The sequence below is a fragment of the Lactuca serriola genome, chromosome 8 (assembly GCF_051521515.1).
Source record: "Lactuca serriola cultivar US96UC23 chromosome 8, Lser_US96UC23_V15, whole genome shotgun sequence".
Taxonomy (NCBI): domain Eukaryota; kingdom Viridiplantae; phylum Streptophyta; class Magnoliopsida; order Asterales; family Asteraceae; genus Lactuca; species Lactuca serriola.
In genome coordinates this window covers 151,637,408-151,663,279 of record NC_136415.1, presented here as the reverse complement: position 1 = coordinate 151,663,279, position 25,872 = coordinate 151,637,408, and the positions used below count along the sequence as shown (strand labels likewise).

At 40.9% G+C, this 25,872-nt stretch overlaps 1 protein-coding gene and 1 pseudogene across 1 annotated transcript; both read right to left on the bottom strand.

The window, feature by feature from the left end:
* Window positions 1-15,535, bottom strand: part of LOC145067502 (glutamate receptor 1.2-like) — a 36,211-nt pseudogene extending 20,676 nt beyond the window's left edge.
* A 4,591-nt stretch (window positions 15,536-20,126) lies between these two features.
* Window positions 20,127-23,473, bottom strand: LOC145070395 (FAD-dependent oxidoreductase family protein). Its single transcript, XM_079017340.1, has 9 exons — window positions 22,988-23,473; window positions 22,204-22,353; window positions 21,848-22,062; window positions 21,619-21,689; window positions 21,362-21,521; window positions 21,031-21,208; window positions 20,650-20,808; window positions 20,480-20,568; window positions 20,127-20,388 (listed from the first exon to the last, which is right to left on the bottom strand). Exons 1-9 carry the CDS (start codon window positions 23,325-23,327, stop codon window positions 20,293-20,295), a joined length of 1,458 nt encoding a protein of 485 aa, XP_078873466.1. The 5' UTR covers window positions 23,328-23,473; the 3' UTR covers window positions 20,127-20,292.
* Between the last annotated feature and the right edge of the window lie 2,399 nt (window positions 23,474-25,872).

Genomic DNA, 25,872 nt, shown 5'->3' with positions numbered 1-25,872 from the left:
ACTTCAAACTCTTATGGTCCGTGTATATGGTACACCGAATCTTATATAGATAATGACGCCAAATCTTGAGGGCAAACACCACTACCCCTAATTCCAGATCGTGGGTGGGATACCTCGTCTCATGAGGCTTCAGCTGCCTCGATGCATACGCTATCACATGCCCCCTCTGCATAAGCACCGCACTCAACCCTGATATCGATGCGTCACAATACACCGCAAAATCCTCCATCCCTTCCGGGAGAGCTAACACCGGGGCTTCGCATAATCTCTGGCGAAGTGTCTCAAACGAGGTATGTTGCTCCGGACCCCATGAAAAAGCAACACCCTTCCGGGTCAACCTGGTGAGTGGCACGGTGATCTTGGAGAAATCCCTGATAAATCTCCGATAATAGCCGGCCAATCCAAAAAAGCTCCTGATCTTGGTGGGCGATCTCGGCACCTCCCACCTCATGACTACCTCAATCTTGGCCGGATCGACCAAAATCCCATTCTGGTTGACGAGATGCCCCAAGAACTGGACCTCCCATAACTACAACTCGCACTTGGAGAATTTGGCATAAAGCCTCTCCGATCACAGAAATCTGAGGATCTCCCTCAAATGCTCCTCATGCTACTCTCTAGATCTCGAATACACCAGTATATCGTCGATGAACACGATCACCGAACGATCTAGCATCGGTCTGCACACCCTGTTCATGAGATCCATGAACTTTACCGGTGCATTGGTGAGCCCGAAAGGCATCACCACGAACTCGTAATGCCCATAACGAGTCCTGAACGCCGTCTTCTGAATATCCTCATATTGCACTCTCATCTGGTGATATCCAGACCTTAAATCAATCTTGGAAAACCAAGACGCTCCCTGCAACTAATCAAACAAATCATCGATCCTCGGTAATGGATAACGGTTCTTGACCGTCAACTTCTTCAACTCCCGGTAGTCAATACACATCAGGTGTGAACCATCCTTTTTCTTGACAAAAAGGATCGGTGCTCCCCATGGCGAGCTACTCGGTCGAATAAACTCCTCCCCAGCAGCTCCTGAAGCTACGAGGATAACTCCAGCATCTCTGGTGGCACAAGGCGATAAGGTGCCTTGGCGATAGGCGCTGTCCCCGGAACCAAATCAATGCGGAACTCTACCTGCCTCTCGGGAGGCACACTCGGCAATTCCTCGGGAAAAACATCCGAAAACTCACGCACTATCGGAACGTCATCAATCGAACTTGGCCTCCCAACGGCCTCTCGTGTGTCCATCACATAGGCTACAAACCCATTGCGGCCCTGCTATAAACTCTGTCTCGCTCTGGCAGCCGAACAGAACGCCGACCCACATCGGGTACCCTCGCCATACACCGTAAGGACTCCCCCACTAGGGTCTCGTATCAACACCAGCTGTCACTCGTAGTCTATCGCAGCCCCAAATCGGCTCAACCAATCCATGCCCACTATGACACACACGTCTCCCATTGCTATCAGAACCAGATCTATCAGAAACTCAACACCGAAGATATCGAGTACACATCCTCGCATCACTTCCGTAGCATACACCGCTCGCTCATCAGCTATGGAAACTCGCAGAGGTCGACTCAACGCCTCTCGACTGCTACTGATGTGTCGACTAAATGCTATCGACACAAAAGATCGACTCGCACCCGAGTCAAATAACACTAAGGTAGGTACAGAACTCACAATAAAAGTACCTACGCATATCATCATATAAGCACAAAATCTCAACTCAGCATAAAAACATAAATAAGAATACATACCAGCCAATACATCAGGCGTTGCGCGGACCTCCTCCGCTGTTAACTGGAAAGCTCTCCCACGAGCTTTCGGTGCCTCGGCCTTCACTGGCCGAACCTCGGTAACCCTAGCAGCAGGTGCAGATCCCTGTGCTGATCCCTGATGTAACTGCGGGCACTCGGCCTTCCGATGGCCAGTCTGGTTACAATGGAAGCAAACCATAAATCCCTTGGGGCAATCCTTGGTGATATACCCCTCCTTGACACATTTGTAGCAAGCACCCGATCGATAGACCCCATCATGCCCCTTACGGCACTTTCCACAAGTGCGACCCTTCTGGCCTCCAGATCTCGTATCAGCGGACTTGGCCCGCTTGGCTGTCGGCTGAGACTGTGTCGGCCACCGATCCATCCTCTGAGACTCGGCCTCCTCCCTGGCCTAAGTCTCCAACTCATCGACCTGAATATCATCCAAGGATACCACCGCATCCTCATCCAATACACACTTTTGCAGTTGCAAAACATGGAAAGTGTTGTGAATCTGATTGAGCTCCTCAGGAAGATTCAATCTGTAAGCAACCTTGCCAACCTTGGCAATCACCCAAAAAAGGCCCAATATATCGGGGGCCCAACTTCCCATCCTCCTTAAACGTATCACGCCTTTCCAAAGTGAGAACTTCAATAATACCATGTCGCCAACCTGAAACTCCAACTCGGATCGGCGTCGGTCTGCATAGCACTTCTGCCAACTCTGAGCGGTTTGCAGTCTCTACATGATCTGCTGAATGAGCTCTATGGTCTAGAGGACCACTTCGGCCTGCCTCATAACCCTGTAACCAACCTCTCCCCAACAAACCGGGGTACGACATCTTCGCCCATACAAGAGCTCGAAAGGCGGAGCACCAATGCTGGGGTGATAATTGTTGTTGTAGGAAAACTCCGCAAGAGGCGTGTAGGAGTCCCAGCTCCCATCGAAATCGATAGCACAGACCCGCAATATATCCTCAATGGTCTGTATTGTCCGCTCACTCTGGTCGTTGGTCTGCGGATGATAAGCAGTACTAAAGTGCAACCTCGTGCCTAGTTCCTCATGGAACTTCTGCCAAAAACGGGAGGTGAACCGAACATCACAGTCTGAAAAAAATGGAGACCCGAACCCAATGGCAAGCAACGATCTCACGAACATACACATCGGCCAACTTCTCAGTCCAGGAACTCTCCCAAATGGCCAAAAAGTGAGCACTCTTTATCAATCGATCCATGATGACCCAAATAGCATCAAAACCCTTTGTCGTCTTCGGCAACTTAGTGATAAAATGCATCGAAATCTGCTCTCATTTCCACATAGGAACCTCCAGAGGCTGCAGCTTGTCATGCGGCCTCTGATGCTCAACCTTGGCCATCCTGCAGGTCATGCATCTCTCAACATACCAGGCTATCTCTCTCTTCATACATGGCCACCAATAGCCCAATCTCAAATCCCAATACATCTTGGTGGTCACCGGGTGAATAGAAAAACGAGACTTATGAGCCTCCTCCAGAACAATTTTCTTGATCCCACCAGAAACTGGAACCCACACCCGACCACACCGGGTCAATAACCCTCGACTATCCACGACAAATCTGTCAATCTCACCTCGGATCCTCTCTTTCTTCCAGTTCTCTTTCCAAACTCCTTCAGCCTAAGCCTCCCTGATCAATCCCAAAAGCGGATAATCAATTGATATCCTCATACATGTCACCTTATCTAAAGACCCAACCGACTTGCAGCTCAAATCATCCGCCACTACATTCGCTTTATCTGGATGGTAAAGGATCTCGCAATCATAATCCTTAACTATGTCCAGCCACCTGCGCAGCCTCATGTTCAGGTTCGACTGATCCATAATATACCTCAAACTCTTATGATCAAAAAGGTCATCAATCCATGGAAGGGGATAACGGTTCTTCAGCATTAACTTTGCCAACTGATGGGTTTGAGCCATAAGAACTTTCCTATGTGCACATGCAAACCCTAATGCTTGGATCTAGGTTTCTCTAATTGAACATGCAATGTATCCAAGACTTATATTGATAGATCTAGTGTAAACATTCAAATTATAACATATGAAATCAGATCTAAAGGAATACCTTGAGTTACTTGCTTGAATTGTAACGACCCAAAATTCAAGACTAAAAATTTCTTTTAAAACATTTCTAAAACCATATTTATAAAAACGTATCATAAATCATAACATAACTTTCGAGTATTAGATTCAAAACATAATCTCATTATCAGAGTAAAACATTTCCCAGGCTAACTGACTATGGTGTGTGCACTGCAATCTCTCCGAGCTCCTCTTTTGAAAACTAAGTACCTGAAACCAAAACTGAAAACCGTAAGCACGAAGCTTAGTGAGCTCCCCCAAACTACCACATACCATATAATAACATATAAAACACATATTGGGCCTTGCCCACTGCATCGGACCGAGGTCCGGACTAACTGGGGCCTTACCCCCTGCATCGGACCGAAGTCCGGAAACTAACTGGGACCTTGTCCCCTGCATCAGACCAAAGTTCGGACTAACTGGGGCCTTTCCCCCTGCATCGGAACGAAGTCCGGACTAACTAACTGGGACCTTGTCCCCTGCATCGGACCGGAGTCCGAACTAACTGAGGCTTTGCCCCCTGCATCGGACCGAAGTCCGGAACTAACTGAACAGAACATAACATAGACATATCAACTAACATGAACACACATATACTGCATACTGCATCGGGCCGTAGCCCGGAACACATAACACATAAATCCTGTCTGAGCCACGAAGGCATCAAACATACTAACTACTGTATCGGACTAAAATCTGGAAACTGCTGCTAGATAAACGGGCCGGCATTGTGGCCTTAGACCAGTTCCTACTGGAAGGAAACTCACTTGAACTGCTGAGCTCTACCGATAATCCTCTGGCTGCTACTCGACAATCCCTTGAGCCGCTGCTCCTCTAGCTCTCCGAGCTATCAATATCAATATAACCCTTAGTCTGACAGTCCTCTAAAAGTCAACTAAGTCAACTCTGGTCAAGGTCAAAGTCCTGGTCAAAGTCAACCTTCCAGGTCAACCCTACTCGTCGAGTTCATATGCTCAGGGTCCTTCTATTCTCGACTCGACTCGCCGAGTCAGTCCATGACTCGCCGAGTCCAATGATTTCCGAGTCATGTCCTGTCTAACTCGCTGAGTCTCCACCCGACTCACTGATTCGAGTCTCAACTCGAAGGGTTTGGGGTTTCGCGACCTGACACGCCGAGTCCACGAATAGACTCGCCGAGTCCAAGGCAATCTTCAACCAACTTGTCGAGTTGTTCTTCCAACTCGCCGAGTTCATGCCCATCTTCATCCAACTCGCCGAGTTCACCCATTTGACTCGCCGAGTTGCTACATCTCTTAATCCATGCAGTGGCTTTTCGAGCCAAACAGGGGTTCCAACTCATAGATCCATACTTCTAAGGCCTATTCCTCACGTAAAGTGGAAAACTTTACGTGTAGCTAAAGAGATCTAGGCTCAAAACACATTCAAACTAGGGTTTATGGCAAACATACTTCTCCAACATACCAAGGGCTGATACTTTAGGGGATTCTAGACCAAAACAAGCATGGATCTGAGGTAGCAACCTCAGATCTGGACCTCTAGCTCGAAATGGTTACTATCATGCCAAAAATGTCCAAAACTCACACATGAGAATAGATCTACGTGCAAAAGGGAGTTCAAGCAACAGCTTATTACCTCCGATTGGTCTGAAATGTCTTCCCAAACCCGGATCTACAGTCCCTTCTTGCACCTCCAAGGTCTTTCTTCCTTCTTCAAGCTTTAATGCACTCTTCAAGGCAAGATCTAGCTCAAAAACGGATATGGTGGCTAGGGTTTGGTGTTCTGGGGTAGAGAGGCCGTAAAGGAACCCTAGGGAGGAGAATGAGACGTTTAAATAGGCTCCAAGTCCCGGATTTAGGGTTTTCCTCGTTCAGACCCAACTCGCCGAGTTCACGAGCCGACTCGCCGAGTTGGTCACTTACTCGATCCCCCGGATCCCGCTCCGACTCGTCGAGTTCCTCCCTGGGCTCGACGAGTCCACTCCTTGACTTAGGGTTTCTTTCCTTTTCTTGGCCTTTCTGATCTTGGGTGTTACATGAATCTTCTTGTCTTTGGAGCTTAGAGTCACAATTGTCACTCCTCTAATGGCTTACAAACACCAACTAGCAAGAGGATGATAATAGAGAGAGAGGAGGGTGAGAAAATCGGCTCTAGGGTTTCTTGCCTTGCATGAGTGCCGATTTCCTCCAACCAATGAGTCTATATATACTATGAGCTACTAGGGTTACACCTTAAACCCTAATTGAATAACTTAGGCGCTAAGCAATCCCATAATCCCTATAGACTAGGCCTTGGACGATTTCTAGGTTTCTTCAAACCCTAAAATCGTCCACTCTCACATCCATAAAGATTCATAGCCCAAAATACAACTATCACACATTTGACAGTTTATGCCCCTTTATTCAATTAACCTCTTTAAGTCACCAAATTAATTCCTAATTAATTTATGACTTATATTAATCAAATAACAATATTATTATTCCTTATATTATTCTCATAATATATTAATAATATTTCTTCTCTCATTATAAATCATCCTGTCAAGTTTCTATGGTGAAGGCAACCCAAAAGGACCATGCTCAACCGGGTCAAATACTTGCCAAATATAGTTATAGCCTTAGACACTATTCCAACAGTCTCCCACTTGGATATGACCGGTAACTATATACACAAGCACAATCCGATTAGCAACCGTAGCTCTCAAAGACGCTGTCAAACTCTGATCTTATCAGTCCTGTCCTTTAGATAAGGGATCGTACAGTCCTCTGTTCAGATATCATGCGGACATTATCATAGTCCAGCGTTTAGTTTCTCGATCTCAGATTTATTCGACATAAAACTTAATCGAACACATCAATTTAGTTCTGACCGGGCCCGGCACATAAGTCAAATCAAATCATCGATTGGCCAAGATATCGCTTTTACCCTCTTAGGATAAAAGTAACAAATAAACTTCGACTTATATGCATTTACTTATTCGCCAATCAATCATACACAACAATGCGTTTTATAACATCAATTTACTGACGCGGTTTCGCATCATCAATGTACAACCAATTAACAAATAACAAACCATATATCTAGGTTTTAAGACCATATGATATTGTCATCTTGCGATCACTTACAATATACATATATACCTTAAAGTGATTCCAGCAAACGCGGGTTTGTTCCAATGCTCAAAACTAGTTCATAAGCACTCATGAACGTTGTAGCAACCTTTTGCTATGTCTAATACCATTCAGATAATCTACATACCAATTCATGACAATCTTCTTTCATATCTACTTCCAACATATGAACGATTGTGGACCATTTGAATAATTTGATTATTCTTAATAACTCAATTATTCAGGAAGTCAAAACATGCAAAGTGAAACAATAGTTAAACAATTAACATAAGACAGTAACTTTACTTATAAATAATACTCCTTTATTTAATCATCAAATGTCAATTACATTTATCTATTATAAGTTTCTAAAACTATCTAATCTAAACTAATATCATCCTTCAGCCCAATACTCCTAGCATGCTGCAAGTGCTTAACCCTACTCAGTCCCTTCGTAAGCGGATCTGCTGGGTTATCTTCTGATGATATCCTCTTAACCACGAGATGTCCTTCTTCTACTCGATGTCTAATAAAGTGATATTTTATGTCGATATGACGAGATCTACCATGATCCCTCGGTTCCTTGGTCAAGGCAACCGCTCCTTCATTATCACAGAAAATTTCCATAGACTCCTTTATGGCAGGTACAACTCCAAGATCACCAATGAAGTTCTTCAACCATATTGCCTCCTTCGATGCTTTGCTCACTGCAATGTACTCTGATTGGCACGTTGAATCAGCTACGGTTTCCTGCTTGGAACTTTTCCAAGTTACTGCTCCTCCATTCAGGGTAAAGACCCAACCCGACTGCGAACGGTAGTTGTCCCTGTCGGTCTGGAAGTTGGCGTCACTATACCCTCGCACCTTTAAGTCATCAATCCCTCTGAAGACTAAAAACCATTCCTTGGTCCTCCGAAGGTACTTAAGGATATTCTTGACCGCAATCCAATGAGCTCTGTCAGGGTTCCCTTGATATCTACTGACCATGCTCAAAGCAAAGGCTACATCAGGGCGAGTACAAGTCATAGCATACGTGATTGAGCCAACTGTGGAAGCATAAGGTACTCGGCTCATCTCTGCTATCTCGACTTCTGTACTCAGACTTTGAGTCTTACTCAACTTGGCATTGCTTTGTATCGGTAATTCTCCCTTCTTCAAATTTTCCATACTAAAACGTTTCAGTACTTTATCTAAGTAAGTGTACTGACTAAGTCCTATTAGTCTCTTACTTCGTTCTCTCACTATCCTTATTCCCAAGATATAGGAAGCCTCTCTGAGGTCCTTCATAGCGAAGCACTTCCCGAGCCAGGACTTAACCTGCTGCAGTGTCGGGACGTCGTTTCCTATGAGTAGTATGTCATCGACATACAAAATGAAGAAGCTAACTATACCCCCACTGGCTTTGACATATACACATGATTCATCTTCGCTTCATACAAATCCAAACTCTTTGACTTTCTCATCAAAGCAAAGATTCCATCTGCGAGACGCTTGCTTAAGCCCATAAATGGACTTCTCAAGCTTTCACACTCTATTTGGATGCTTCGTATCGAGAAAACCCTCTGGCTGAGCCATGTAAACATCCTCAGCCAACTTCCCATTAAGGAAAGCGGTCTTGACATCCATCAGCCATATCTCATAATCATGAAATGCAGCTATGGCCAGCATTACCCTAATAGACTTTATTTTCGCAACTGGTGAGAAGGTCTCATCATAGTCAACTCCGGGAGTTTGAGTAAAGCCCTTCGCAACCAATTGCGCCTTATATGTGTGTGCATTCCCATCCACGTCAGTCTTCTTCTTGAAGATCCATTTGCACCCAACGGTCTTACGTCCGGGCACATTATCAACCAAATTCCAAACTTGGTTGTCATACATGGATTGAGTCTCGCTGTCCATTGCCTCTTTCCATTTTGCAGACTCTGGGCCTGCCATGGCTTCCTTATAGCTATTAGGTTCATCTAGATTTATTAGTGTACCATCACTAATATACGTTTCCCCTTCGGTAGTAATATGAAAACCATAAAACTGGGGTTGAACTCTAACTCTTTTGGAACATCTAAGAGGTAAGGACTCGTCAATTGGTTCAACCGGAGTTTCCTCCTCGGGTTGAGTGTCAGCGGTAAAGGTTCCTTCATCACTCGATTCTTGAATCTCTTCAAGTTCGATCTGCCTCCCACTGTCTCCTTGTCTTATGAGTTCTCGCTCTCGGAAAACCCCTCTCCTCGCAACGAAGACAACATTGTCATTCGGTCTATAGAAGAGATATCCAAAGGATTTCTACGGGTAGCCGATGAAAATACATCGCTCACTACGAGGTTCGAGCTTGTCGTGAGTATCTCGTCTTACGAAAGCCTCGCAACCCCAAACCTTGATATGTGCCAACGAGGGATCTTTCCCTGTCCACATCTCGTGAGGTGTTTTGGCAACCTTTTTAGTAGGCACTCGATTAAGGATATGGGCGACAGTCTCTAAGGCATACCCCCAGAATGAGATAGGTAGTGAAGCACGACTCATCATAGAACGAACCATGTCTAATAAGGTTCGATTACACCTTTCTTCCACATTATTCAACTGTGGTGTCCTAGGTGGCCTCAATTGCGAAACTATTTCGCATTCTTTGAGATAGTCGTGGAATTCAAGACTTAGGTACTCTCCTCCTCGATCGGATCGAAACATCTTGATTTTCCTACCCAATTGATTCTCCACTTCATGTTTGAATTCTTTGAACTTTTCAAATGTTTCTGACTTGTGCTTGATCAAGTAAATATGCCCATATCTACTATAATCATCGATGAAAGTCACATAGAAGCGGTTCACATCCTTTGTGGTGGATCTAAAGGGTCCACATACATCGGTATGTATGAGATCCAATAAACCCTCACCCCTCTCACAAGTACCAATGAAGGGTGACTTGGTCATCTTTCCAAGCAAACAAGACTCACACGTGTCATCTTCCCTAAGGTCGAATGACTCCAACACTCCATCCTTTTGGAGTTGGGCTATGCGCTTCTTGTTGACATGTCCAAGACGATAATGCCACAAACATGCTTTATCCATACCATTGGAAGAATCCATGCATAAAACATCATTTCCTAAGTTATCTACAATCATAACAGTCTCATAAATTCCATTACAAGGCATTGCTTCAAAATATAAAACACCATTTAGATAAGCATAAATCGAACCATTCTCATTATTAAACGAATATCTAAATCCTTGTCTAAACAAACCATGAAATGAAATGATGTTTCTTGCCATATCTGGCGAGTAGCAACAATTATTCAAATCTAAACTTAATCCATTACTAAGCACTAAAGAATACACTCCAATCTTGGTAACACGTGACGATCTTCTGTTTCCCATGATTAGATTTATTCTTCCATGCTCCACATCCCTATTTCTTCTTAGTCCCTGCAATTCAGAACAAATGTGGTAACCACACCCGGTATCAAGAACCCAAGAAATAGCATGAGATGAATCATTAGATTTAATTGTGTAAATACCTGCGAAAGACGGCTTGATCTTTCCATCCTTGATGGCTTGCAGATATTCTGGGCAACTTCTTTTCCAATGCCCTATTTTGTGGCAATGGTGACACTCTGCCTCCTTCGGGTTAGGGTTGGGTTTAGCAGGATCAACCTTGGTCCCGCTAGAAGAGGAACCATTTCGGGACTTTCCCTTGCGGTGGCTCTTCGACGGAGCCTTCCTCTTTTTTCTCCTTCCCTGCCCTATAGCCAAAACTGGAGCAGCGGGTGGATTGGGAGTTTGTGCAACAGACTTGTCCTTAAGGTTGCTCTCAGCAACCCTTAAGAGCCCTTGGAGCTTGCTTAGGGTGACCTCTTCCTTGTTCATGTGGTAGGTCATCCTAAATTGGTTGTAACACGGAGGCAAGGAATGAAGTACCATGTCGATAGCCAAGTCTTCCCCAAAGTCGACATTCAACTTGCGAAGACGATCGACATACGTTTGCATCTTTTGCAAGTGTACGGTTAGAGATTCTCCATTTCCCATTTTAGTATTGATCAGGTTAGTGAAGATCTCGTAACGTTCCTGCCTCGCGTTTTGATGGTATCTCTCCAATAAGTCTTGATGCATCTCGTACGGATACATGTCCTCATAGGACTTTTGGAATTCGGCGTTCATTGTGGCTATCATGATGCAATGAACTTTCGTTGCATCACGCTCATGAGTCTCAAAAGCAGTCATTTCAGTCGGAGTAGCGATTTCTAGATTGCTCTTTTCAAGCTTCTCGTAAAGGACATACTCCTTGTCCTCGTAGCGAGCAATCGTGCGAATGTATCTTATCCATTCGCTAAAGTTCGTTCCATCGAAAGTCACATTTTAGCAAAGGCTCATTAACGTGAACGAGCTAGCAGCAACGTTGTTTGCGTTCGACATCTACAAGTAGAAAAGGACAAAGTTTGATTAGAATTGAATCCCTAATTATCACCCAATATGAAAAATTAGGGCTAGGATCCAACAACATTATTTACACATTAGAAAAGGGATGCCGTAATCCAACGTGCAAACAATTTGAAGGTAAGTGAATGACGATTCACTAATTCTCCACCATGAAAACATAACCTTAAGTTTTAAGTGAATTTAGAATTCCTAGATTTCGATGAGATTCATTGAACTTTTCAATGGCATGTTTAAATCTCGATATGCCCCTCTCGTTTGTGACTGGGATGCCGAGGATCACAAAGTGGGTGTGAATAACCATGCAAATCTACACGGTGCCTTCATTGTTACAATCACCTATTCGATGTGTCGGTAAACCACACACACTCCATCGAACCATGATAAACAATGAATCACTCTTTGCCTCCTTTGCTTAGAACCAATTAGTGTGCCAGTAAACCACACACGCTCCACTAACTTCTTAGCAAGGGTGCAAAGTGTCATTTCATGGGTTTGCATCAATTCACTTTTCCTAAAGTAACTAGGATTGGGAATTTGAAAAACATCTAGTTACTTTGTATTTTAATATTATACTTTTAATGAGGAGATAGGGTTTCCCGATCATACCCGTTCGGCTAACAACCCTCCACCGATCAAGCAAGCGGTGGGTGTGAGTGTACACCCATTAAGCGCAATTTTATAGGCAGCAACCTTATACCCACCTTATAGACCGGCTTCGTGAATGAGGCCTACTAACGGTAAGAATAGCATTTTAATTATATATATATATATATATATATATATATATATATATATATATATATATATTAGTCTTGTAATATTATATTAGTATAGGGTTGAATTTTAAACTTTGTAAAATTCTAGGGTTTGAAATTTAAATTGTCCAAATTAAACTTTTAATCACAAAACTAAATTTCAAAACTTGAGGATTAGTTTTAAACTTTTCAAAACATAAGGGATCAAATAACAAATAATTTAAATTAACCATTTAATCTCATAATTATCCATATTTGATTTATTTAAATGTATCTTGCAAAACAATTCACCAATTTAATTAAAATAATCAATTAATATCATATAAGGAAATTATTATTCAACTAATTGGTAAATATCTTTTGTTAGGTCAAGAATATACTCACATATATGTTAAAATTCGAATTTTATTGACCTATAAAGATTAAGGCAAGTTTCCATAAGAAAAACAGCAAGAAATCCTGAAACTAGCTCCATCTGACGCTCGAACTCGCCGAGTACCACAATGGACTCGCCGAGTTGAGGCCTACTCGCCGACTCCACTATGGAACTCGCCGAGTTCATCAGGCAGATGGACAAAATCGAGTTTTGCAATCAACAAGCAATCAACCAATGCATCAATTCAATAGAAATCAATCAAGTCTCTGATACCACTGATGGGTTTGAGCCATAAGAACTTTCCTATGTGCACATGCAAACCCTAATGCTTGGATCTAGGTTTCTCTAATTGAACATGCAATGTATCCAAGACTTATATTGATAGATCTAGTGTAAACATTCAAATTATAACATATGAAATCAGATCTAAAGGAATACCTTGAGTTGCTTGCTTGAATCTTCTTGTCTTTGGAGCTTAGAGTCACAATTGTCACTCCTCTAATGGCTTACAAACACCAACTAGCAAGAGGATGATAATAGAGAGAGATGAGGGTGAGAAAATCGGCTCTAGGGTTTCTTGCCTTGCATGAGTGCCGATTTCCTCCACCCAATGGGTCTATATATACTATGAGCTACTAGGGTTACACCTTAAACCCTAATTGAATAACTTAGGCCCTAAGCAATCCAATAATCCCTATAGACTAGGCCTTGGACGATTTTTAGGTTTCTTCAAACCCTAAAATCGTCCACTCTCACATCCATAAAGATTCATAGCCCAAAATACAACTATCACACATTTGACAGTTTATGCCCCTTTATTCAATTAACCTCTTTAAGTCACCAAATTAATTCCTAATTAATTTATGACTTATATTAATCAAATAACAATATTATTATTCCTTATATTATTCTCATAATATATTAATAATATTTCTTCTCTCATTATAAATCATCCTGTCAAGTTGCTATGGTGAAGGCAACCCAAAAGGACCATGCTCAACCGGGTCAAATACTTGCCAAATATAGTTACAGCCTTAGACATTATTCCAACATCAACTCACGGTAATAAATGCACATCCGGTGTGAACCTTCCTTCTTCTTGACGAACATTATTGGCGCTCCCCACGGAGAACTGCTCGGTTTGATGATCTATGTGCCTAGCAGCTCCTGCAACTGAGATGACAACTCCTGCATCTCAGGCAGTGCCAAGCGGTACAACGCCTTGGCAAACGGGGCCGCACTTGGCCGAAGGTCAATCCTGAACTCGACCTGCCTCTCGGGTGGCACACTGAGCAACTCCTCCATGAATACATCAGCAAACTCCCTAACCACTAGGACCTCTGAAATTGAAATTTGGTCTCCAACACCATATAAGCCAAATAACATGCACACTCATGCTGAATATATTGATGATACCCTCGCTGTCAAAAAAAACCTTGAACCAAACCTGGTGCCCTCTCCATAAATAACCAGTTCTCCCCCACTTAGGTTCGACCTACCACCCGTTAGCCCTCATAGTCTATCATGGCACTAAGCCGACTCTGCCAGTCCATACCCACCATCACACAGACATCCCCCATAGGAATAGGGATCAGATCAATCGGATAAGGCACTCCGAAGATCTCCAAAACACAACCATGATACACAAATGACGTAGAAACCTCGTGTTCGTTGGCGATAGAAACCCGCAACGGACACTTTAACTACCAAATAGGCATCAAACTCTCTACTGAATGAACGAGATACAAAGGACTGAAATGCACCTGATTCAAACAACACAAGAGCATGCAAAGAGTTCACTAGGAACATACCTAATAAAGGTACATATATAAGCATAACACAAAACATAATCAACAGAATAATGGATAAAAACATATCAGTCACAACATCTGGAGCCGTTCTGGCCTCCTCGATAGTGACCTGAAAAACGCGACCTCGAGCCCTCGGGGGATCCACCCTCCCCTGGCGCCCATCGGTGATCCTCAAAACAGCTGGCGTCGAGGCCTGCGACGGCTTAACGGCGAGCAATGGACAGTTCACATTCGCATGGCCAACCTAATCACAATGATAGCAAATCATGAAACTCGGAGTTGGACCGGCTGACGACAATCCCTTGCATAATGCCCCTTGTTGCCACATTCATGGCACATATCTCCTGATCGACAGGCCCCATCATGAACCTTACTACACTTCCCACAAGTGTGGTCTCTCTGACTCTCAGATCTAAAACCAACGGCCTTAAACCACTTTGGCGTTGGCTGCGACTGCGTCGGGGCCGATCTTTGCTGTCTCGTCTGAAGCTCTATCTCAATCTCACGCCGTCTGGCGGCCTCCTGCATCTCCAATAAAGAATCATATCGTTGGGTGGAAACATACTGCATAACATCCGTCTTGAGCATGCTCAAGTAACGGGTCATTTGAGCCTGCTCGGAAGCAAAGTCATGGCAAAACATGGCCCTTTTCTGTGAACATCCTAGTGATCTCCATAACCGACTCAGTCCCCTGCCTCGGGTCCAAAAAGTCATGGGCCAACCTCTTATGCTCCACCTGCTTATCTAGTACGGAATATCTCTGAGAACTGCTCCCAAGACACAGCAGCTCTCTGCTCAGCAGAATATGATCCTATAATAAGTCTCCACCAATCCTTCGCTCTGGACCTCAAAAGGTTCAGAGCGCACTTGACCTTCTGGTCAGCTGGGCAAGAGCAGTTGAAAAAGCATCCCTCAACATTAGATAGCCACCTCATGGCTATGATCGGGTCCTGAACTCCATCAAAAGTCAGGGGCTTCATATTTTTAAAGTCCCGATACTGATAAACCCGCCTAACACCAATCCCTACAGCCGCGAAGGTTGTGGTGACTGTAGCAACAACAGCCTTAGACAAAACAGCATATTTGTTGTCAAAAAACTCCATCATCGCGATCTTGATAGACCCAAAAAGCTCCGGTATCTGCCTCCGGACAATAGTCACAACCTCCTCATGGAGAATCTCCATAATCATGTCCTCAGACACAGCTGGCCCACCCTAATTGCTAGCTCCTGATCCAGTCTCGTCATCACCATACTGAAAATATACCAGGGAGATATCAGATAACATGCATATCATAACAGGGGAACCAACTCCCAACAAAGTCCTAGGGGTTGTGACTTCCTTGTTACACGTACGGGTCATGTGCTTTCAGTAGTACGGGAACATACTACCTTCCACACCTACCCGTATTTGTCTCAGAGAATCATCAAAAAAACCTTAAGGATATGCACTAGCACGCTCATAAACTCATGTCAAACACTCGTCATACACATGCGCTCCATCCTCACTTCCTAGAGGAACACTAAACATAACGCAACTGGCCGGCTGACCCCACACAACTCACCCTATCACTAACTGTCACACGACACTCCATTGGTATCAGATAACTATCGCATGAATACAATAACATGCCGCACAGCTTAGACAATCTTAGAGTGAAACATTCAATCCTACAACAGTTGGACTCAAACAAGAGTTGCACAGCATGACCAAATCTCTTATCCTAAGATCATTTAAACCATGTAGCATGTGACTTAGCGTATTCACTCAATAGTCAATTCACACGCGAAAGAGTCATACAACAATCAATCAAGTATTCTATAAGAGATAAGACATCATATATCAGGCAATTCTATCATATAGTTTTTGAAGATGCATATCTTATTACTAGTATGTTGTTCTAACATATCATAGCATAATCTCAATTAACTATGTGGTAATTGGTGGTTTACTTACTAGCTCCGGTTGATTGTACACATCACATCCTCCTTGATTATTTTGAAAATCATTTAAAAATTGCTTTAAAAATCATTTTCCTTAGTTTGAGACTAGACTCACACAAGTGTTCCTCCAATTCACCCAAACCAAGACTCTGATACCAACTTGTAACATCCACAAAATTCATGAAAAATTTAAACTTTTAAAAACAATCCACAAATCATCATTTTTTACAATATAGTTTTCAAAAACATGAGGACGTGTACGATCACGCCTTCGCCTTCCCGCGGTCATCTGAGATACCTAAAATATAACCCAAAACTGTAAACCTAAAGCTTAGTGAGTTACCCTAAAGTACGAACATAACACATAACTAAAATAATAAAAGCAAATAGCATGCATACAGAGCCTTCCGTCTGAATGGAACGCCCTACCGGCCTACAGTCTATCTGAAACGCTCACAGAACCTTCAGCATGATTGTTCGTCTCACCGGACCTTCAACTTGACTGGTACGCCCCCACAGGCCTACAGTCTATCTTGGACGCCCTGGGTCTCTTGGCCTTGAGCACATAGCAGGACCGCCTTAACCCAACATACCATCACATACCAACATATACCATATCAAGCAATAGCTAGCATATATTGACAGTCATACAGATCTAACAAATCACTAAGCATAGCATCATCCTATATACCATGATACATATCTAACAGATCACTACAACATACAAACATGCGATAAACCAGGATAACAATCCAAAGGGGCCAGCCTTGGTGCCTTCGAACCAAAAATACAGTGAGGAAAACTCACCTCGCAAACTGAACAGAACTGATGAGGTCTGACTCTAAATCTCAGCTCTCTAACCGATACCTATTTCCACCAAGTGACCAATTCCATCAAAATCCCAAAAGACCCAAAATACCCTCAAGGTCAAACTTGGTTAAGGTCAAAGTCAAATTCAACTGGTCAAGGCCCGTGGGCGAGGCCCGAGCGAGAGTGGTTAGATAAGTGGGACTAGAAGGATAGAGGCGGGTGAGACCCGTGGGCGAGGCCCGTGAGTTTTAGCAGCACAGGTGGGACCTGGTAGGGACCTTAGTGTCAAGATAGGGGATCGGGGATCCCAGGATTGTAGTACCTGAATGGCAGAATGGATTGAGCAGTTATAGGTGGTCGAAGTTTCTTCGGAAGTCGCTGCGAGCGACTAGGATTTGTGTTGGGACTAGCGACCGGTGGGAGCCGGTAATCCAGATATTGATAGATTGGTAGGGACCAGGGTGGTCTCAGTTCATCCGGAAGGCAGATAAAGAATAGCAGAAATTTTCAGTCAGTAGCAGTGTTGGTAAGCAGTCTATGGTGAAATTCAGTTAGTTGATCGTGGGGTGCTCGACACCAAATTATAGTAGAAAGAAATGCCCAGTGGATACTGGTGATAATGACCCGTATTGGAGGTAGTGGGAGTAATGGAATTGGTGAAGATAGGACCTTCACAGTGCCAGAGGAAATAGTTGGTTATGGAGCATCACCTTGAGAAGGCAAGGTAATCGTGCAAGGAAAGAGGGGGGTGAACCCCTATGGGTTCAGTGCAGTACTCGGAGAGTACCAGAAGGATTGTCAGTTGAGTAAGTTGTGTTTCCAGAATGTTCAGGGTCAAGGTTGAGCCGAGATTATTATCCGCAAGGATTAATGTTAGGCAGAGTGACCGGGCGAAAGACCAGCGGTGGTAGGCAACTGGTGTTGGATCAATTAGTAAAGTATTGGAAGCAGATCGCAGGCGGTTGGCCATAGCAAACTTCGAGGACGAAGTTTAGTTTAAGTGGGGGAGAGTTGTAACACCCAAAGTCAGGAAGGCCAAGAAAGGAAAGGAAACCCTAAGTTTAAGGGATGACTCGACAAGTCCAAAGAGGAACTCGGCGAGTCCGAGTGGGATCCGGGTCAAGGAGTAAGTGACCGACTTGGCAAGTCGGACAAGGAGACTCGGCGAGTCTGGTCTGAACGAGGAAAACCTAAATCCGGGACTTGGAGCCTATTTAAACGTCTCATTCTCTCCCCTAGGGTTCCTTTACTGCCTCTTTCACCCAGAACACCGAACCCTAAGCCCCATTGTTGCTCATTCAAGCTTCCAAGCCATTGTTGGGCGATTTGAAGGAAGAAGAAAGAGGGGAATCATTGAAGCTTCAAGGATTGGCCTTAGATCTGGAGTTTGTGGAACCTTTCTGAGTTATTGAAGGTACTAAGTCGTTTCCTTCATTTAGATCTATTCTAGTTGTGAGTTTTGGGGCTTTTTAGCCATGATTAGTTATCCATTTGAGTTAGAAGCCGGATCTGGAGTTGCTACTTCGGATCTAAGCACATTTTGGCCTTGTGAAGCATAAAGTAACTGCCCTTGAGCTGATTATGGAGCCTCCTTGCCTTAAACCCTAGTTTATGGTGTATTTAGCCTAGATCTCCTTCTCTACACATAAAGTTTGCAACTTTAAGTAAGGAATAGGCTTGGGAAGGGTAGATCTACAGTTTGGAGTCCATGCATAACTTAAAAGTCCTCTGCATGTATGAAGATCTGAGTGGACTCGGCAAGTCCTTTGAGTGGACTCGGCGAGTACCATGAAGATTAGGATGAACTCGACGAGTGGGATGAACAACTCGTCGAGTAGGATGAAGATTGCCTTGGACTCGGCGAGTCTATTCTTGGACTCGGCGAGTCAGGACGCGAAACCCCAAATCCCAAGATAGCGGGTGTGGCCCAGTATGTACAGTATGTGGTTATGCATGGTATATGGTAGGGTGGGGAACTCACTAAGCTTCGTGCTTACGGTTTTCAGTTTTGGTTTCAGGTACTTCCGGTAGCGGAGGGAAGAGCTCGGGATGATCGCATGACACACACCATAGATTAGACAGCCTGGAAATGTTTACTCTGATAACGAATATGTGTTTTGAAAATTAATACTCTTATTTTGTTTTGGATTGATAACTTTGCTTTAAGTAATGTTTTATTAAAAGAAATTTTTAGTCTTGAATTTTGGGACGTTACAGATGTAGAGGCTGAAAAGGTGAGGAAAGATGAGACATAATTTTGCTTAAATACCACCCAAACCCTAAAAATTAGGGTTTTCCTCCTTAAGGTAGTTCGCCCCGCGTACATAAGTGTACACCCAGTGTACTAGGGCACGTGTGTGCCAGCATACACACATATACGCATGACATACTCCTCCTGTCATATTTACGAAATTGCCACTAGGGCTTCAAAACATAACTTTTTGGACTTAGGGACCAAAATGACATGAAATAGAATTATATGGATGAACTTAGAAGTACCTGAGCACCGTGATGTTACATAATTAAAAAAATACTTCAAAATATTCTAGCAAACGATAAACCAAAAATGATAAACTTAAGACTTTAAACATGGAAAGCATCCTCAAATTTTTTAGTTTTTTATTTTTTTTAACTGGCAAATATAATATACTTCTAAACTAACACCTAATTTCACATATGTCAACAGCAGGACTTGAACCCTTGACCTCAAAGAGAAAGTACATCACCTGATACCGCACCGCTGGGCTAGAAACCCTTTGATGTATCCTCAAAACAACGAGTAATAAACCAGAGGACCAAGTTTGCAAACCAATCCACTAACACCGTATCAGAAAATACATGATTAAACCTCCTCAAAAGTCAACCATGTTTATTACTTTCTACCCAAATATGATTTTGTCCACTTTGAGAATTGAAGGATTACATCCCATACTTTTCCTAGAATTTATGACCTTATGGGTATGATCTAGACATATTTAATGATTGTTTTTTCTATTTAAATAGGTTGTGTTAGTAGCAGAAAATTATCAAAAAACAACATTGCTACAATTAGGTAAATTTTCAAAGTACAATGTTGTAACAGAAAGAAGTGAAACTAGGGTGCTATAATAAACAAAACAAACAAAATTACATTGCTATTTAATATTTATTGCATTTAACTCACACCCATTAACAAAATATCACCTGCTATCAAGAACAATGAGCATGTAATGCATAAGGTGCATTATCAACTTTGCTAGGATTACCCAAAACCATATCAGCAACCATTTCAGCAGTTCCAAGGGCCTGTAATTAACAACCAAAAACATAAGTTTCATTATTTCTAAATAACAGATCATAAAAAATAGTCTATTAAAATATAAAATGAATTAAATACCAGAGTCAATCCTTCTCCCTCATGTCCTGCAGCAAGGAATACATTTGACAATCCAGGAACAGGCCCAATCATAGGCTTGCCACCTGGCACTGAAACCAATAACAAAATATATTTAAATCGATTTAAATCAAATTTAAGAATTTTAATACGTTAATTGCTATTATGCTTACTATAGGGTCTTAACCCAACTCTGACTTCTCTGTTTTTCTCCAAATCTTTTAGTGATAATTCTCTTAAAGAAGGAAAGAACTCTTTGGCACGTTCCCATATTTTATTAATAATTTCTTCATTTATTTCCGTATTAAATCCAACAAATTGTCGGCTGCTTCCTGCAAACAACAAACTTATAATCAAAACGTGATGTGTTTATTATAGCATCTTACTTTCATTACTTTATATCACAGCATATTATACTTTGAAAAATCTACTCAAGTATGATGTTATATTGAGTAGAATTTTTAAAGTAAAATGCCTTGATATGAAATAAATAAATAAATAAATAAATAAATAATAAAGTATGTTGCTATTTCTTGCATTTACAATGTCCTTACCAAGAACAAGATTTCCAAGTGTATCCATTGTTGCAGTCATTGAAATGGATGAAGTTTCAGCTCCAGAATCAAGATTATTAGGTTGCAAAATTGCATCTTGATGACCAATGTAGCCTACCTCCATTAAACCATGGTTTAATTTAAAGGAATTAAAATTCTCTATCACCAGTAGATGACCCTGTTAACCCAAAAAAATAAATAAATAAATCTTTCAATTTGAATGTTATTTACTTTTCCAAGATTTTGGAAACCTTGATATGGACACAAATAACTTGTTATAAAGATCAAAAGTTTATAAAAAAAAAAAAAAAAAAAAAAAAAAAAAGTGGACCTTTCGAGGCTTTACAGGGATATTTAATTTAATATCTGAATCCCTTATGAGGTCTTGCATCAAAGACCCTGTCCAGCATCCAGTGGAAATTACTATGGCTTTCTTGCTATACAATGAATATTTTGGTGTCTGAACAGCTTCAACCTCCCCATTGCCAGACCTAAAAAGATGAATCATCTATAAAAAAAATGACATCTTTACCCCTTCAAAAAATGAGCTTTGTAAGTTGTCTTCAGCAAAAATATTTAGTGTGTTACCTTAATAAACCAGTTACTGGCTGATTGTAATACTCCCCATATCTTCCTTCACTTGCATATTTTCTGTTCTCCTGTGTGATATTTTCAGTGATTCTTTTAGTAATTGAATTGTATTACACATTTGTTGAGGAACAGTTGACTTAAAATGTTTTGTTTCTTTTTTGGACTGAATGAATTGCTTGAATAAAAGAAATGACCAATTTACCCTCTGTCAAGAAGTGATGCTTACCTTTTCTATATATGCAACTGAACGCCGAGCATCAAGTTGGTAATCATTGGGTAGAAAGGCGGCCCCACCTTCTTCTCCGACTACAAGAACAGGTTCTATTTCCTTCAAATCAATGGTAGACAAGAGCTCTGCCTTGAGTCCAGCTTTAGATAGCTTATCTACCTTCTCTTTCAATACAGCCATTTCATCTGAGGTTTTACCAACCAACAAGCTTCCTGTTTGTGTGTATACCAATCTATTAATATTGTGTTAATATACAGGGGATGTGTTGGGGTTTGACAGTTTGTCAAATGTCTTATATACCCTTCGAAAATGAGAAGATAGGGGAGTGTTTAGGAGAGATATGTGTAGTGTACCTGTCTTCTTCCAGCCAAGAACTTCTTGAGGATCCATTCCTTGATACTTTATATCCTCTGCAAATTTCTCCCATAGTTCACGGCTTCTCATTGCTAGCTCCCATTTCTCACTTCCTGGAACCTTATGCACCATCCATATATAGCCCTGTCCTAAAACAAATTCAAATGTCAATTAGAATGGTGATGAGATCATAATATGAATCATGCTTTAGGAAGAATGTTGTTATTTCCACAAGCACATAAATTCAAAGTCTTCTTTCTTCTTATAAGTTCCCTAACCAAAGTATTGTAAATGCTTTAGCAAATAACAACCCAAGTTCATCACCATCATTACTGGTTATTTAAATCCAACATGAAACAACAGTGGGATTGGAATTCAAGAAAGTGGCATCAAATTTGCATAGAAGCTTTTGGAAGCAATTAGCTAGCTCTTTGATGCTGTGATGTTAGTATAAGCTATGATCGAGGTAATTAAACTCTGGTTCGTTTCTTCATAATCTGTTAACGTTTAGGATTGGTATGTTCATATAACGATGAATTTCAGACTGCAATCAGATCTCATACAGAAGAAAATTCTTTATTTCATTAAAATCTAACTCATTCCAAGCTCAATAAGTTGGCTGTAATAAGTGAACCAAGTTCCAGTGATCAATTGGTATTTACTGAACAGTGACACTAGCCATAACAGTAACAGAAAGCAGCAAACGGATGTATATAATCAACAGTGCTTAAAACGATATAAACTAGACTAAAAGATCTCGGAGGAGTTAATCAGTTAATGCACCTGCACCAGTAGCGCCGGAACAAGGTACGGCGGCGTCAACCACGGCGACGGACAAATGCGAGCCAATGAGAAGCTGCCGGGCGATACTCAATCCAATTATTCCAGCGCCAACTACGACGACGTCATACGAGTGCGAAGCAGGAGATATTGACGACATTCGGACGGCAGCTACTTTGTTTCTCCTGTGTTTCTCAGCTGACGTTAATTTCGTAAGAAAATTGAAGCCGGAGGGGCTTGAATTGATAGCAACACGACGGAGCAACTGCCTCCGAGGGGAGACGAAGATACCGTCGATTAAGCGGTCAGGGTTTGGTGAAATCGAAAGTGAAAGAGACGCCATTCTTTAAGCTTTTTGTTTGCTACTTGCTAATTGTTTATTCCGGTAGGATTGACTATATGCTGATTGGGAAGATGCTTCCTCCGGTTTCACGTCCGGTAGTGCAACAACGATCTATTTTTCAATAGGGATTGACAGTGACGAAACTTAAAGGTTGTAGATGATGTCAGCTTATATTCTTTGTACACTACAACCGTTAAATGGATGTCTAGTCGGACATTTTATTAGTTTTAAATTTAATTTAACCATTATATTTGTATACATGTCATTTCTTAGTCTTCGGATCAAATTAAAACTAAATTCTAGCCTTAAAATTCATTATTTTATGGTTATCTAACCTCAAATTTTGACCTTTATAATTCACTATTTTCTACGTGCTAACCTATGTGTAATCGATGGGGGCATTCGATAAGGTACTCGTCGGGGTATCGGGTATGACGGTATGAGTACATTTTTTAGTTTCGGATTTGAGTATGGTATATCATGTCTTGCTATTGTCACTCCTAATAATGATTGTCATAATTATTTACTCTAAATGAGTTAACATTCGGTATTTTCACTATGTTTAGATTGAAGACCTAAGGATGATGCATACCGGATAGCGATGATATTTTGAAGGTCACGGTTTATGTGTTAACATTTGAAGTATGTTATGATATGGAATTGTCAAAACTTCGTTCTTAAAAACTAATAACTTTTATTTTGGTATTTGGGATCATTATTTTGTAACTTTTAAACTAAAGACTTTTTGAAATAAAATCAACTAATTTTATAAATTCCTTTAAAGCCTAGTGAGAGGTGTTTCATCATTTTCTATAATATATTATCGCCTCCTAAAAGTAATCTTTTTCAATTTTTCAGAAACGTCTCTCTCTCTCTCTCTCTCTCTCTCTCTCTCTCTCTCTCTATATATATATATATATATATATATATATATATATATATATATATATATATATATATATACACACACACACACAAACTAGCTATTTACCCGCGCAAAGCAGCGGCAGCGAATAGTTTTCAGCGGCGATTAATTTATTTCATTGAATAGTTTCATTGCGGCTATCAGATCAAACAAAAAAAATCATTAACTGTTAATCAAGATACTAAATATTCATAATTAATTTGTTTTTTCTGTCCCTGAACACTATTAAATCAATTATGTGTCATTTCATTGCAAATTGCAATTAATCATTCAAAATATTAACTACAAATCACTGTAACATCTAAACTTGTTTTGAAACTTTAACCGCTTTAGTGTGACGTGGGTTCGAAATATTTAACCCATTTTTTATTTCCAATGTATGTCAAAGAGTTGCTTTTTCTGGTCATGAAATCTCATTTTAGAGTTTTTATATATCCGGCCTATGTTGTCACAAACGAAGACGCATACTCTATTTTTTAATATAGATCATATTATTATATTTGTAGGAGATAAAATAACTAAATGCAGACATAAATAATAATATATGGTATAGTTTAAAATTTACAACATAAGCCTTCAACGAAATCCAATGGTCGTTAATCGTTAAAAGTATGTGGGTGTTTTGGGTTTAAAATAAAACTATGTTTCGTTATTGGGTCAAAAATAATAATATGTTTCTAATTTATGTTAAAATTAAAAATTTTAGCAAAGTTTTCCATCTATAATTAACTTCTTTTTCTTTTTGGTGGGCAATTAGTTAGGTAAATGTAGTCCAAATTTGCTTACCTTTCAAAGCAAAAACAAATGAAACTTTGACATGATTTTTTTTTGTTAATGTAATAGTATAAAAATAATCTTTTGATATCAAGTTGACACTTAAAATCTATTAGTAAATATTATGTATCTATGGTTATTTACTAATTTACCATGTAAACGGTTAGTTAGTAAGTGATATATTTAAAATCTAAATATTTAAGTACCTATATAGATAATTCATATCGCAAAAGGTTTAATATCAAAACCAAGTTTTGATTAAAATAGAGAATTTAGTATACCTATCTACTATAATGTATTGTTTTTTTTTCGGACGTCGATTTGTTTCATTCTGAGGATTTGTTTCGGCGGTCATCAAATTGATTCATTTCGATTTGTTTCATTCTGGCGATTTGTTCATTTTGGCGATCAGCATGATGCAGCTATTGAGCAGTCGATGGTCCATTAAATAGTTTCTCTTCAAATAAAAACATTGTGCACGAGCAATATGGTCCTAAAATGATACAAATTGAATTTTATTAGTATAAAAATATTATGCAAGGCAATATGTTCCTAAAACTGTAAAAATTGAATTTTTATTTATATAAAAATAATTTGCAGGAGCAATATTGTCCTAAAACTGTAAAAAAAAAAAATTTATTAATATAAAAACAGTGTGCATGAGCAATATGATCATAAAATCGTAAAAAATGAATTTTATTAATACAAGTGTGCAGGGGCAATATCATCCTAGAACTTTAAAAATTGAATTTTTTTTTTTAATATAAAAACAGTGTGCAAGGACAAAATCGTCCTAAAATTGTAAAATCTGAATTTTATTAAAATAAACACTGTACAGGGGCAATA

Excerpts from the sequence above, each read along its gene's own strand:
- LOC145070395 (XM_079017340.1), bottom strand. The coding sequence starts at position 23,327 with ATGGCGTCTCTTTCACTTTCGATTTCACCAAACCCTGACCGCTTAATC. Across the intron at positions 21,690-21,847 it reads CAGTTGCATATATAGAAAAG|GAGAACAGAAAATATGCAAG; the intron begins GTAAGCATCACT and ends AATATCACACAG. Across the intron at positions 21,209-21,361 it reads TCCCTGTAAAGCCTCGAAAG|GGTCATCTACTGGTGATAGA; the intron begins GTCCACTTTTTT and ends TTGGGTTAACAG.